We start from the raw sequence: 12,616 nt of genomic DNA, 5'->3' as shown, positions 1-12,616 counted from the left end.
AAACAAGGATGGTGCAACCCCAAATTTCCCAGCTCGGAGCCTGATTTAGCATCCCCAAGCAGGAAAAACATTTTCAACCCCTTGAGAGGGTAAAGAGAGAACGAGCCCATGGTCCTTGCCAGGCTTGATGGCTCCCCAGCACAGTGTTAGCTGGGACTTGGAATTCACCCATCAGTGCAGACATCTCCACACATCTCCCTTGTCCTTTTCCCCCAGGGGGAGGACCTGTGCCAGGCTGGGAGGTGGCACATGGTGGCATCCCCCCTCCTCCCTGCCACCCACCCGCAGCCCTGCGCCCACCCTCGCCGGCTCAGCCGAGACAAGCGGAGGCTAAGAACATCCACTGGGTTTTATTCCTCAGGTCTGACAAGTAAAAGCACAAATTCTCTTTGGAAATAAGGAAAAAAAAATTAAACCAAAACCCCAAACCAACGTTCAAAGCACGCGGACGGTTTGCGTTTCTCAGGACGGAGGCCGTGCCGTCAAGCTCCGCCGCCGGACACGTGTCCTTTGCAGAGATGTAGTTTAAAAAAAAAACAACTCATGGAGGAGGAGAAGACACAGGGCTACGGGTTTCCATGTCAATTCTAGAGGAAAAAAATGGCCCTTTTTTGCTACTGTTATAAATATCCCATCCGAGCGACTCAGAGCAAACAATAACCGTGAGGAGGACATCCGTTCTGCTTGGCCCCGTGGGCACAAAATCTCTACTGGCACCTCAGACTGCTACAAGCCCTCGGGGACGGTGGCCTGGCACCCGTTTGTGTGCCCCGGCTCTCAGCTGGCCCCCCCGGGGTGACGGGTGCTGCCATCCCTACGAGCGGCACCCGTCACCCTTGCCGGAGGCTGTCAGGATGCCGCGCCGCAGGGGACCAGGGAGCAGGGATCCAGGGGGAGAGGGGGCAGGGGAGGAGGGGTGCCGGGGCACGGCAGGGCCGCCGGTGGCTGCTCAGGTGCAGGCAGCCTCCTGGCTCTCGACGGGGATCTCGCTGCCGCTGCCGCCCTCGCCGTACTGCTGGTAGGGGGGGATCTGGGGCGCCTCGATGATGAGCAGCCCCTCCGGAGACAAGGAGGCGAACACCGTGATGGGATCCACCTCGTAGGGCAGCCTGCAGGAGGAGGGGAAAGATGGGATGGGTTAGGAGGGCGGGCCACGCTGCATCCCTGGTGGACACCGACCCTCGGGAAGCTCACACAGGACCCCCAGCGTGTGGGGAACCACTGATGCCGAGGGACCAGCCCGGGTGTGGGGCTCAGCAAAGCCTCTGTTATTACTGTAGTGCCTGGGAATGTGTCAGGGATATTTAGAGCGGGCTCCTGGCCGGCCTGGCCCCCGTGGGAGCTCTGTTTAATCTCCCCGGCAGATGTGTTTGACGGGATGTCACCCGCCGCTTGTGCCTCTACAAAGCAGGAGTAAATCCTGGCCGTGCCGCAGCCCACGTCAGCCGCGAGCCTTGCCCGTAAAAGGAGCCCGAGCGCCGAGCAGGAGGGAGTGCAGCGCTCGCCCCAGCCTTCCCGTGGGAGTTTGGGATGCACAGGGCTCCTTCAGGGTGGAAAAGTGAAGCTGAGCCACTGCCAGCTGAGGAAACCCTTCCCATGCCTTGGGCTTTTTGCTGCCTCTCCCTGTTAACCCCTGCGGCCGGGGGGCTGCCCCCCACATCGGCTGCCTCGCCTTTGCCATTGTTGTTGCCAAAGTGAGCCATGGGTGAGTCAACGTGATAGCGATCTGAGTGACATCATGGAGATAAACGGATACAGAGACATCCTCGGGGATGTGCTCGGGGCTGGCAGTGGTGTCAGCCTGTCGTGCCCCACCGCACCCCGGGGGTTGGCTCCTCGCATCCCTCCCGCTCCCTGTGCCCCAGCCCTCCCCAAACACAGCCCCGGGCGTGGAGGAGACTGACAGAGCACCCCAAAAAAGGCCTCCTCCTCCTTCATCTCCCTCGGGAAGTCACTTTGTGGCCTGAACCAGCCAGGCACGTGCTGCAGAAGGGCAGATTTTGGGGTGAAAACAGTCCCTGTGTGTGTGAGCTGGGGCGCAGGGACTGGCAAAGCTCAGCCAGGCCAACCGGTACCTACTGGATTTTCTTGGTGAAGTTCTTGGAGACAATACCTCCTTCCACCTGCTGCTCCTCGTGTTTGCCTGCAGGGAAGGCCAACACCCCACATCAGCACCTCACCAGGAGATTATTTTTTTCCCCAACAAACAACAACAGCAAAACCCAACAGGAAAGTTTTCCGAGCAGTTGTTTCCCTTCCCCTGTGCAAACCCTTCCCTGGGGAGGGCTCAGGGAGCCTCTCCATGTGGGGAAGGCGATGGTGGACACAGCACAGCTGTATTTCCAGTAAGAAAATGGGGTCTCACAGGCTGCCAAGAGCTGGGGCTTAAGAAAATAAAAATAAATAAATAATAAAACCTTTGGAGGTGGCAGCCTCCTCCCCTGGCCCCACTGGGCTGGGCTCCTCTCCACCACACTGTCAGGATGGGGGTCCCTGTGCCTGGAGCATCAGCCAGTGTCTGCCTGGACCCTCCTGACCTGGGGTTTCCCTCTGTGATGCTGTGAACCCCAAATAAACACCTGAGACTGTTCTGGGTGGCAGCCCCAAGCCCTCCCTAGTGACCCCAGCCCAGGGGACTCCGGGCCAGTGGAGGACATCAGTGCCAGGCTGATGGGCTGCTGAGGGCACTCTTGGGCACCCCAGATGTGGTGGACCCTGCACCCCCTGTCCCCACCATTAACTGACTTCTCAGGGACGTGCTTCTGCCCAGCTCAGACCCAGGCTGGGGCTGTGGAGCAGCTGCTCCCTTCTTCCCAGCCTCTCCCTCGGCCCCTTTAAAGGGAATCTCCCTCCGTGCCGGCCTCACCCCGGCTATAATTAACCCAGCCAGGCTGGGGCCCCTCTCTTGGCCGCTCACTGCAGGGTGCCGCCAGCCGGGGTGGAAAGCAGGGAGATTCACCCCAAAGGACACGTGTCCTTTTTCATTCTGGCAGCAAACCACCATGGCTTGTGAGCCAGATCCCCCCCATGGCACCCCCGAACTGCCTGTGGAGCTGCCCCAAAACCCTCCCCGGCTCCCGAGCACAGGGCTGCTGCCGCTGCCTTAAAATAAAGGGGATTTTGGCGTTTTACAGCAATTCCTTGAGCCAGCAGGACCAGCTGCTTTTCGTGCCCCATCCTGCTCTCACCTGACACCTCGACGTAGCCGTCCTTGGTTTTGACGGTCAGCTCCTCGGGTTTGAAGCTGTGCACGTTGACACAGACCTTCCAGGGCTCGCGGGGAAAGGGCGCGGGGCTGCGGCTCTCGGGGTACCCCCCGAAGTGGGCGCCGTAGCCGGGGGCCATGGCCGAGGGGCGACCCATCCCGGCGCGCAGGGGGCCCGGCCAGGTGGTGGTGAGCCGGGGCCGAGCCCAGTCGGGCCAGTCCGCCGTCAGGTCCCCGGGGAAGGGCGACAAGCCGAAATCATCGTCCAGCAGGCGCGAGGTCAGGCCGGGCTCCCGGAAAGGGTCTCGGATGCTGCGCCGGCCGGGATAATGGCAGGAGAAGGGCAACTGGCTGTCGGCCATGGCTTCCTTCGGAGGGGTCTGAGCGTGTCCCTGGGGCTCTCCCACGGAGCCTCAGCCTCTATGTGGCTGTTCCTGGCTGCAAACTTCCCCCGGGAGCCTGTCCCGGAGGAGACGCATCCACCCCGGGTGGGACGTGGGTGCGCGGGGACGGTCCCTCCTTCCCAGCACCAGGTGAAGGACGATGAGAAAATCGATTCAAGCTGAATCACCGGGAGCTGGAGGAGCGCAGGAAGGACGGAGGGAGCTCTCTGGCCGTGAGAAAACGCTTCCTGTCTGGCTGCGATCCCAGGACCGGGGAGAGGAAAATAAAACTTCTTGTCAAGAGAGGGTAAAAAAATAGTAAAACCAAGTATCCTGAGATTAAAAAGCTTCTCTCTCCCTTCTTACTCCCCAGCACTTTATGTGCAACTTTTCCTGCTGCTCCCGGAGGGGAGCAGCAATAAATGCCTGAGCTTGGAGCCCAGAAACTTCTCTAACCTTCCAGCCGTTGGGCGAGCACTATTTATATAGATTTGGGAGGAGGGGGGTGGTGTGTTTTGCAAGTCCTGCCCTGTCAGCCGAGTATTTTGGAGAGGATGAAACAGCCGTGGAGAATCCGGGCTGTGGCAGCTGACCACTCCTGCTAGCCCGAGGATCCCGACTGCGCTGGGGCCACGGCACTTCAGCAGCTGCCCCAGCCCCCGCTGCCCCCTCCTGCCGCCCTGCCTGCCCAAAATAGCCCGGGCTGGCTTCTTTCACCCCAGTGTCACCTGTTAAAAATACCTTGGTGGGGCTGACCAAGCTGTTCCCCTCACTGTAAAGCCACGTGTCCCCACACCACCGGGCACCACTGTACCGGGAAATGGGTCACTGGTGGCACCCCCAGCACAGCACAGCGAGGGCGGTGGGACCCCGTGGGTGGGTGTTTGGGGGATGCGGGGCAGGGAACAGGATGCCCCTCTCCAGCACCGCTTCCTTGGCCACCTTCACCTGTTGGGCCCAGAGAAATGTCCCTTAACTGGGGGAAGGAGAGGGACCCCGGGAAGCAGGCAGGGTCCCCACGGTGCTGCTCGGTACCTGCCTCCTCCTCGCCCCGCCGCGTGCCCCGGCCCTGCCGCAATCCCGGTGCGGGCAGGGCGAGGCGCTAATCACAGCCGCGGCCGGCTAATTACAGGGCAGCGGCGGGAGCGAGCCGCGCGGCGGGGAGAGGCGCGGCGGCGCTGCCGGGGGAGCTCCCAGCGAGCATCCACCCGGGAGACACAGCCCCAGCCCGGGCGACACGCAGGGGGTACCGCTGGCAACGAGGGACTCCCCGTGGAGGTGATCCAGGCAGCGCCCCGGCGAGCAGTGGGATGCGCTGGACGGTGGGATGTGAGCAATGAAGGTCATGTTGGATACGGAAGAACTTCCTCTTGCCGCATCCTGGCTCTGCCTCATGCTCCGTCTCTCCAGCATTTGCAATTTTTCTAATGGACTTGATGGAACTAATTGCAGCAGGAAGACTTTAATGCAGCGCAGGCCGCGCAGAGATTCAGCCACTGGTCACTCCGTGGCATTAATGACGCTGCACCGACGTGACATCGCTGGGGGCGGGGAGCTGCCTCTCCTGGGCCGGGACAGGGCTTCCTTCGCTTCCGTGGAGGCAGCTGGTATCACAAGGGTCTCCCTGGGGTCCAAGGGGGATGCCTGAAGATGCCTGGGGAAGTCCCAGGTGCCGGCTGAGCACCCCTGGTGCAGGGAGGCAGCTGCCAGCAGAGAAGCTGAGCATCCCCTTCCATGCCCTTCTCCTGTCTGGCTGCCCCTGCCTGGCTGGGGGCTCTTGCTGCCCACGGGTGACAGTAGGGGGGCCTGGAGGACGTGACCAGCACTGATCCTGAGCTGAGCGGGGCACCTCTCACCGTGGCTGGGCAGTAGGGTCACTCCAGCACTGACATCTGCACCTGCTCTGGCAAACACCAGAGCACTGGGAGAGGGGGACAAGCCCCGAGGATGTTTCGGGCAGCCCCACGATCCTGCTGTGTTTCCAGGAGCCTCACAACATCCCCAGTCCCACATTTTTCCCACATAGCTCCAGGTCATTCTCCCTCCCCGGCCAGGAATTCTGCCTGTCGCCTCGTTCATCCCCATTAGTCACACGTCCCCTCCCACCCGCTCTGGGCCATCCCAATTTAGCTCCTGTTGTCACTCCAAACCTCCCGACTGCCTCCCACTGCTGAGCCACCCCACGACATCAGTTCTGGGAAGCATGAAGTGCCCTTGCAGCCTCCCTTCTGCTCCGAGTGACCTGGGGATGCTGCCCCGTGTTCCCAAGATCCATCTGTGCCACGGCCAGACCTTTCCTGGGTGCCCATCTGAGACCTGTTGGGGACAGCATGGGGACCTGGCCCAGTGCTGCTCCTCCCCTGTGGGGCTTCCAGCCAGTCCAGGGGCACACCCCAAAGTGAGGGTGCTGAACAATCCCAGTTGCCTCTGCCTCCTGGCAAGAAGGTGACCATGGCAGGAGCTCTGTGCAGGGCTTGGAGTAAGAGCTGTGCAAACAGGGAAAGGCACAGCCCCAAGGAGAGCACTGTTGAGCCCAACAGTGACCTCCATGGAGAGATGGACGGATTTCTGGCTTGGACTTCTCATGCCTGAATAGGGTGGGGGGATCCAAAGTGCCTGGCAAAGGGCAGCAGAAGCCTGGCCCAGCAGGGAAAGGAGAGCTGCCAGAAATACTAGCCCACAACTTTTTTTTCTTCAGCCAGTGCCCTGAGGAGCCAGTCCTCAGCAGCTGGGAGTGGAGGCACATGCCCTTCCCTGTGGAGCAGCTGAAACAACCCAAAATATCCCACTGTGCACAGTTGGATCCAAAAGGAACACAACAAACAGGGCTGTGATGCAAAGGAAATACTGTCCGAACCTTTATTGGAACCTTTTTCTAACCAGGCTAACAACTCAAACACCCAGGAAGACTAAAGGATACAGAACACATGTCGATGGAGAGCAAGGGGAGCTTTACAACGAACTCAAACAAACAGATGCACCAATGTCATTTGGTGTGGAATCGACCAATGGGCGAGAAAACAGAGACACTGTTTCCCTCACGGCTTTTCTCATGCCTTGGCTTTTCTAGATCTTCTCATTCCCTGGGTTTTGAAGGCGGAGAGCTGTCCCAGGCCTGTGAGGATCAGGGTGTTTTTCTTTAGGCAGTAGCCCAAAAGTTGGGATGCTTGACCACAATGCTGTTGCTACAACAGCAGATGTACCGGTGCTTCAGGGACCCTCCCAGTCATGTGCAAACTTCCAGGTAGCAGCAAAGTCATGAGAATTATTTGTTCTCTGGTAAAGAGGTAATAAAACCCCACTGGACACTACAGGGCAAAGTCTTCACTTAGGCACCTGAATCCATCCCTTTCTCAGATCAACATCCCAATTGCCCCAAGGCTGAGCACCCAGCAGCTCCCAGCCAGCTCCCTGGGAACAGCCCAGCACTGGGCACGTATCAATGCCAGAGCCACGTCCACACTCCACCACCACAGGCATCTCTGCCCATGGAGCACAAACACCTCCCACTCAGGGAAAGAGGACACTGGGGCAGATCGTGATTTTTAGCACGTCCCATGCTCTTTCCAAAGGTGGGGGAGGATTCCTGCAGCAAGCTCTGCTTGTGTTGGAAACAGCAGCAGAGACCTCCCCAGTCCTGCCCTGGCCACCTTTCCTGAGCTCCCACCTGGGCAAAGCTACTGGTTCTGGCACAAAGCTCAGGGAAGGGGGGAAAGCAGGACGTGGCACAAGGGTCTCAGGATGGGGCAGTGTGGACATCCTGCCTTCCTGGTAGAGACCATGGCCAGTCACTTCAACCCTATCCTCTTCCTCATCATCCATGCAAAGGTGACAAGTATTCCCCTCTCCCAGAGGGAAGAGGGGACCAGCAGTGGGAGATCAGAGATCTCCAGGGATCTTTGGTGATCCAGGCAGCCCTATTCCATATGGCAGAGGAAGAGGAGCAGGGTTATTCCTCCACAAGAGCTGGCCTGTCACCTCTGAATGCCCTGCACCTTTCCAGGGGGATGTGATTTGTCAACAGGAGCTGGTCCAGGGAGATGGAGAATTTTCAGCTGCCTTGCCCATCTCTGTCACAATGAGGTTCTTCCCTAAATCACTGATGGTGAAGTCCAAATGAGCCCAATTTGCCTGTTTCTCTCCAACATACATGGCAACACCTCAAAGGCTCCTACCTTCATAGGCCCAATGGCATGGCCCAAATAGCTTTTTTAAATTAATGCTCAATAAATAGAAGAAATAAATATTAAATAGAGGCCAAGTCCTCTCAGCCTGTTCAATATATGTACAATGCATAGCAAAATAACAGTGATTGGCTGTTGCAGACAAATTTGGTACAAATTCAGTCCCCAAAACAACAAAAACATTGAGAAAGTTGCAGTCAACATAAAGCAAAGCTCAGCTGAATGCTGTAAGCCATGAAGAAAAGAACAAACAGAACAGTGCTTTGAAACATCCCTTATCTTTGCTTCCCAGCATTTTCCTGATGCTATGGCCAGCCTTGGACATCCCTTGTGTGTCTGACCACAGGTGAGCAGCAATTCACCAACATCAAAATGACCAAGTTGCTTTTCCACCAGATGAACTTGCTCTTTGCAGAGAGCACCTGCAGCAATCTGAGATGTTGGATTCAGAGCAAAAATCCATAAAAGCAACAAATGAGAGAATTAAAAAAAAAAAAGAAAAAAAAAGCACTGGCAAAAGGCACAGAGACAGAAAAGCTCACGGGCTTCACACAAACTCACAGAAACCCCAGTTGCCCACTGACAAGGGAGGGTGATGTTCCAGGTTGTACTAAAAATCTTAAATAAGTTAAAAAATAAATACCATGACCAAGGGAAACACATGTATATGCACATGTGCACATACATACGTACACACACACGGACTGGATTTTGCAAGGACCTTCCGCAGGGATCAGTCTCTCACAGTCTCATTTCTTTAGTTTTCCCATGGGTGGGTCACTGCGCAGGGATAAACACAGCAGGGGAGTCCTGGCGACGGCATCCTCCCAGGGAAACCAGCAGTGCCTCTGCGGAGCAGATTGGTTTCGGGTTGAGCACCGGCTGCGGAGCCAAGGGAAACAGCACAGCAGCCAACTGGCACCCGGCCGGCTGAGCACGGCCCGGGAGACACTTCCCCTCGCAGCACTGCCAACACCCCGGGGCTCAGCCGGCCGGCAGACCCTCGCCATCACCTCTGTATGCTCACACCCATCACATTCCTGCGCAAATCTAATGAGAGACCCCTAGATTTTAACGTGAAAGCACACAGCTCTGCCCCCGCGTCCCTCTGTCCGCCCTGCTCCAGAGAGCACAAAGGGACACGTCGGCAGCAGGAGTGACTGTCACTCCTCAGCAAGAGGGGCCAGAGCTGTAAACCTTTACATGAGACCGGCAGCATGGATACATTCAAACAAACAAACAAACAAACAAATCCGAAAATAACTTAATGTTAAAAAAAAATAAATAAATACTGGTAACGGTGACCACTTGCATCCATTCTGACATAGAATTAAAAATAGAATAATAATAATAATAATAATAATAATTAATAAATAAATAAATAATTTAGGAGGTTTAATCCAATGCAAGTCTGCTTGGGAAACCCCAGGAACGTTTAGCTGCCATGGACTGTCCAGGCAGATGCAGTCCTTGAAACATGGATCAGCTGGACAGGTTTGAGAGCCCTGTGCAACCCTCAGGGTCATCTCCTGTCCCATGGGGAGTGGATGCTGCTGATCCTGGTGTGGTGCTTCCATTGTCCAACCCCAGCCACGATGTGTGTTTGGTATTTACACCAGTTGCACAAAGCCCCTCCTCTTTTCCTTCTTAATTTTGGATCTTCTGGCTCGCTGCTTCCTTGCTACAGCTGCATGTGTGTGTTAGGGGGTGCCAAGGGGGCAGGAGGCTGCTTCTGAAACATTGGTAAAGCTGGGATCTGAGCTCCCATCACTGCCTTTGGATCTTCCCCGGGAGCAGAAGGACAGGGTATTTCAGCATCAGACTGGGAAAGACTCTTTGGGGAAGAATTGTGAGGTTTTCAGCCCTTTAGAGAGGGAGTTCACTGCAGAAGGTGGCCAAGGGGCCACTGTCAGGGCCAGCACAGGAGGGAAGGCAGTGGCACCCCACTGCAAGAACACCCTGTCTTTGATCCCTCAACCACAGCCCTGGAGCATTTGCTCAGCCCTACAAGGAATGCTTCTCTCTTTGTCCTAGAAAGTGTCGTCCCAGGAGACAGATATGCCCCTACCAAACCACCAACTACACCAGTGCCCACCTCTCTGCCTCAGCCATCCTCATCCCAACATTACCTACAGGGAGCAAGGCTGGGGATCAGGGTCTAGGAAAAGGGGGGACTTTGGGTGTTGAAGGCACAGGACAAGGGGAACCAGCAGTAGGAAGGATACGGGGAAAGAGACTTCCTGGCATAAAACTTCCCCTCGTACCACCCAGGTGGAATTCCAGCCCTCACTGCTGTACTCTTCAGCAGGTAACAGGTTTATAGGCTTGCTGAGGCGATCATCCATCTCCACCACAACACCTCGTGGCACTTGGCTTTCTTCCACTTGCTGCTTTGGCCCTTTTCCTGCTGCCAGCAGCACTGGGGGGGGCTGTAGGTAACTCTTTAGATGGGGGAGAGTTGCATTCCTTTCTACCCCCTCTCCTCCTCCCGCAGATGGTGGCTCCACTCAGCCCTTTTCTGTGACATTTAAACAACACACCTCCTTGACTCATTAAGCCCAAACTCGTTAATAATCAGGCAGGATGGAAGGGGAGGGGATGGAAAAAGGGAGGGTGGGAAGTCCAAATTAGCGTCTCTAAGCACCCAGGTGTTGTAAGAGAAATAAACTCCTCAGCACCAGCTCAGCCTGTGCTGGGAGAAGCCTTTGTTACCCGGCAAAACACAGTAATTGCGCAGGCAGCTGGGCTGGCAGGGAGACAAAACCCCAGGGCCCAGGGAGGCCGGGCAGGCAGGGCCCTCCTGCCACTGCCTGCGGCTCCCTGGAAAAACAGGCAATTAGTGGGGGGCCCTTCCTGTCCCCTTGCACTGCTCTGGCCTCCCGGTGACAAACTGGGCCACCAGTAAACCCTGCTGCAGCCTGGCACCAGCACTACTGTGCTGCTGGTCCTGCCTCAGGGCAGCCTGAGGGGCTTAAGGAGAAGTGGTTTCCTGAAATCCTGCTTAAAACTACTGTGTGTTTCAGGAAAGGGATTGGGGGTCCCCTGGCTCATGCAATGCCCTTTTAACCCTGTGTGCTCTCACTGTACCCCACAACCAGGCTGTCTCCACACCTCCCTACGGTTCCGCTCCAAGGGCCACGCTCCCTTTAGAAAAACCTGAACCCAAACTGCACGAGGCTTCCTCCAAGAAGGGAACCACGTGGCCCCTGTCTCCCATGCCACTGCCTGACCCTCGGAGTGCAGCATGGCAGCAGCTCCCCTCTGCCTTGTACCCCACCAGCCCCCTGTCTGCTTCAGACCTCAGCAGGCTGCTTGCAAGCAAGTCAGCACTGGGGGATAAAACAACCCTGCAAAAGGTGTGGTTACTTAGTAGGAAAGGGCAGGAGAAAGAGCAAACAGCCCTTTTTTTCCCTGGAAATTACGTCAGGAGGGATTTCTAGCCTTCTAATTATAGCAGGGCCTGGCTGAGTGGCAATAAATAAATATTTTCTTATGGAAAAGGCCTGCTACAGAATGGGCAGCTACTCTGGAAGAGAGACCCAAAGGACCTGATATTTGCCTTGGTGGGGACAGGTCACCCCCCTCATCTCAGAAGCTTTCCAGCAAACTCCTCCCTAACTGGGTCTCTTCCTCCAACAGAAGTTAATTTGTTGGTTCCTGGAGCTGAGTTCTTTCCTTTGGAACAGCTGGTAGTGCTTTGGAGAGTGGCAGCGATGGAGAGACGGGAGCATCAGGGAGGATGGAGCAGGTCTGTCGTGACAGACCCTCTGTAAAGCACCGACCCTTCTTCCAGCCCTGGCACGGGGAGCTGGGACACTCCATGGCAGAACAAAGGGGTTGCATCAGGCGCTCCAGGGCTCTTACTCTGAACCGGGGAAGGGGGACCCGGCGCTGCCACCACATCAGTATCGGGGATGATTGCTATCGATGGCCAGGTAGGTGGGAAGGAAGCGGAGAATGCCAGGAATCTGGAGGTGCCGCCGGCACACGGTGTCAGCCACCACCGGCACTCCCTAACGACGCAGGCTGTCGGAGCTGGCTCCTGAGTCATAGCTCCTGCTCCTGCTGCGGCTGCTCCTGGGGCCCGAACTCCGGCTGCGGCTCCTGCCCTCGGCGCTGCTGCTGCTCCAGCTTCGGCTCCGGCTCGTCCGGTAGCTGGAGTAGCTCCGGCTTCGGCTCGGGGAGCGGCTGAAGCTGCTGTACCAGGAGGAATAGCTGCTGGCACTGCTGGAGGAGGAGGGGCTGGGACGGTAGTAGGGGATGGGGCGTTTGCGGGCACTGTGGGGACAGAGAGACACGGGTTACCAGCAACACAAGGACAGATTTACTGCCAAAATCCCCAAAGAGCACTGTTTGCTCTGCACAACACTCCCAGAAATGTGAATGTGTTTGCTTAAAAGAAAAAGAAGGAAAAGATCAGGTAGCTGATGGGCCTTGGGATTCAAACCACCCACACCTACAGCCCTGGGGAACATCCCAAGCATGAAATCTGAGGCAGGGTTCTGCTTGATGTTGTCCCAAAGAGCCCTCAGCATGAACGTTGGAGTCAATATTTGTCTTTCTACAGTGTGGGACATCTACCACAGGGAAGGATGAAATAAAACCTGTGAGGAGATGCTCCTGGCACTTGAGTCCCTGCTCTGACTGCATCCTCTTTCCTTCAGCTGTTGTAAATGAGACACCCCCCCCCTCCAGTCCTCCCTCTGCCTCTAGCTAGAAATCCCCAAGCTCTGGGAGGGGTGGAAGGGCCTGTTGATCAGGCTCAGGGAAACCTGAGAAACCTCCTCTGGCAAGGGCCGGGACCCAAGGACAGCCCACATCCCCCTGGGAAGCGCCAGCTGAGC

General features: G+C 56.8%; 2 protein-coding genes across 7 annotated transcripts in view; both read right to left on the bottom strand.

The window, feature by feature from the left end:
* Positions 1 to 331: 331 nt before the first annotated feature.
* On the bottom strand, positions 332 to 4,179 carry HSPB8 (heat shock protein family B (small) member 8). The gene is made up of 3 exons (XM_051805255.1): positions 3,189 to 4,179; positions 2,080 to 2,143; positions 332 to 1,109 (listed from the first exon to the last, which is right to left on the bottom strand). Exons 1-3 carry the CDS (start codon positions 3,565 to 3,567, stop codon positions 950 to 952), a joined length of 603 nt encoding a protein of 200 aa, XP_051661215.1. The 5' UTR covers positions 3,568 to 4,179; the 3' UTR covers positions 332 to 949.
* Positions 4,180 to 6,433: 2,254 nt separating this feature from the next.
* The window catches only part of SRRM4 (serine/arginine repetitive matrix 4), a 47,491-nt gene continuing 41,308 nt past the window's right edge, over positions 6,434 to 12,616 (bottom strand). For all 6 annotated transcript variants that reach the window (XM_051805249.1, XM_051805251.1, XM_051805250.1 and 3 more), the window contains one exon: positions 6,434 to 12,050. In XM_051805249.1, the coding sequence (XP_051661209.1) occupies positions 11,786 to 12,050 (265 nt within the window). In that variant the 3' untranslated portion in view covers positions 6,434 to 11,785. The remainder of the gene's footprint in view (positions 12,051 to 12,616) is intronic.

Source organism: Manacus candei, unplaced genomic scaffold, assembly GCF_025592945.1.
Source record: "Manacus candei isolate 608988 ecotype Guabito, Panama unplaced genomic scaffold, ASM2559294v1 h1tg000064l, whole genome shotgun sequence".
NCBI classification, from domain to species: Eukaryota; Metazoa; Chordata; class Aves; order Passeriformes; family Pipridae; genus Manacus; species Manacus candei.
The sequence above is the reverse complement of the archived record's forward strand: the minus strand, read 5'-3'. Positions and strand labels throughout refer to the sequence as shown.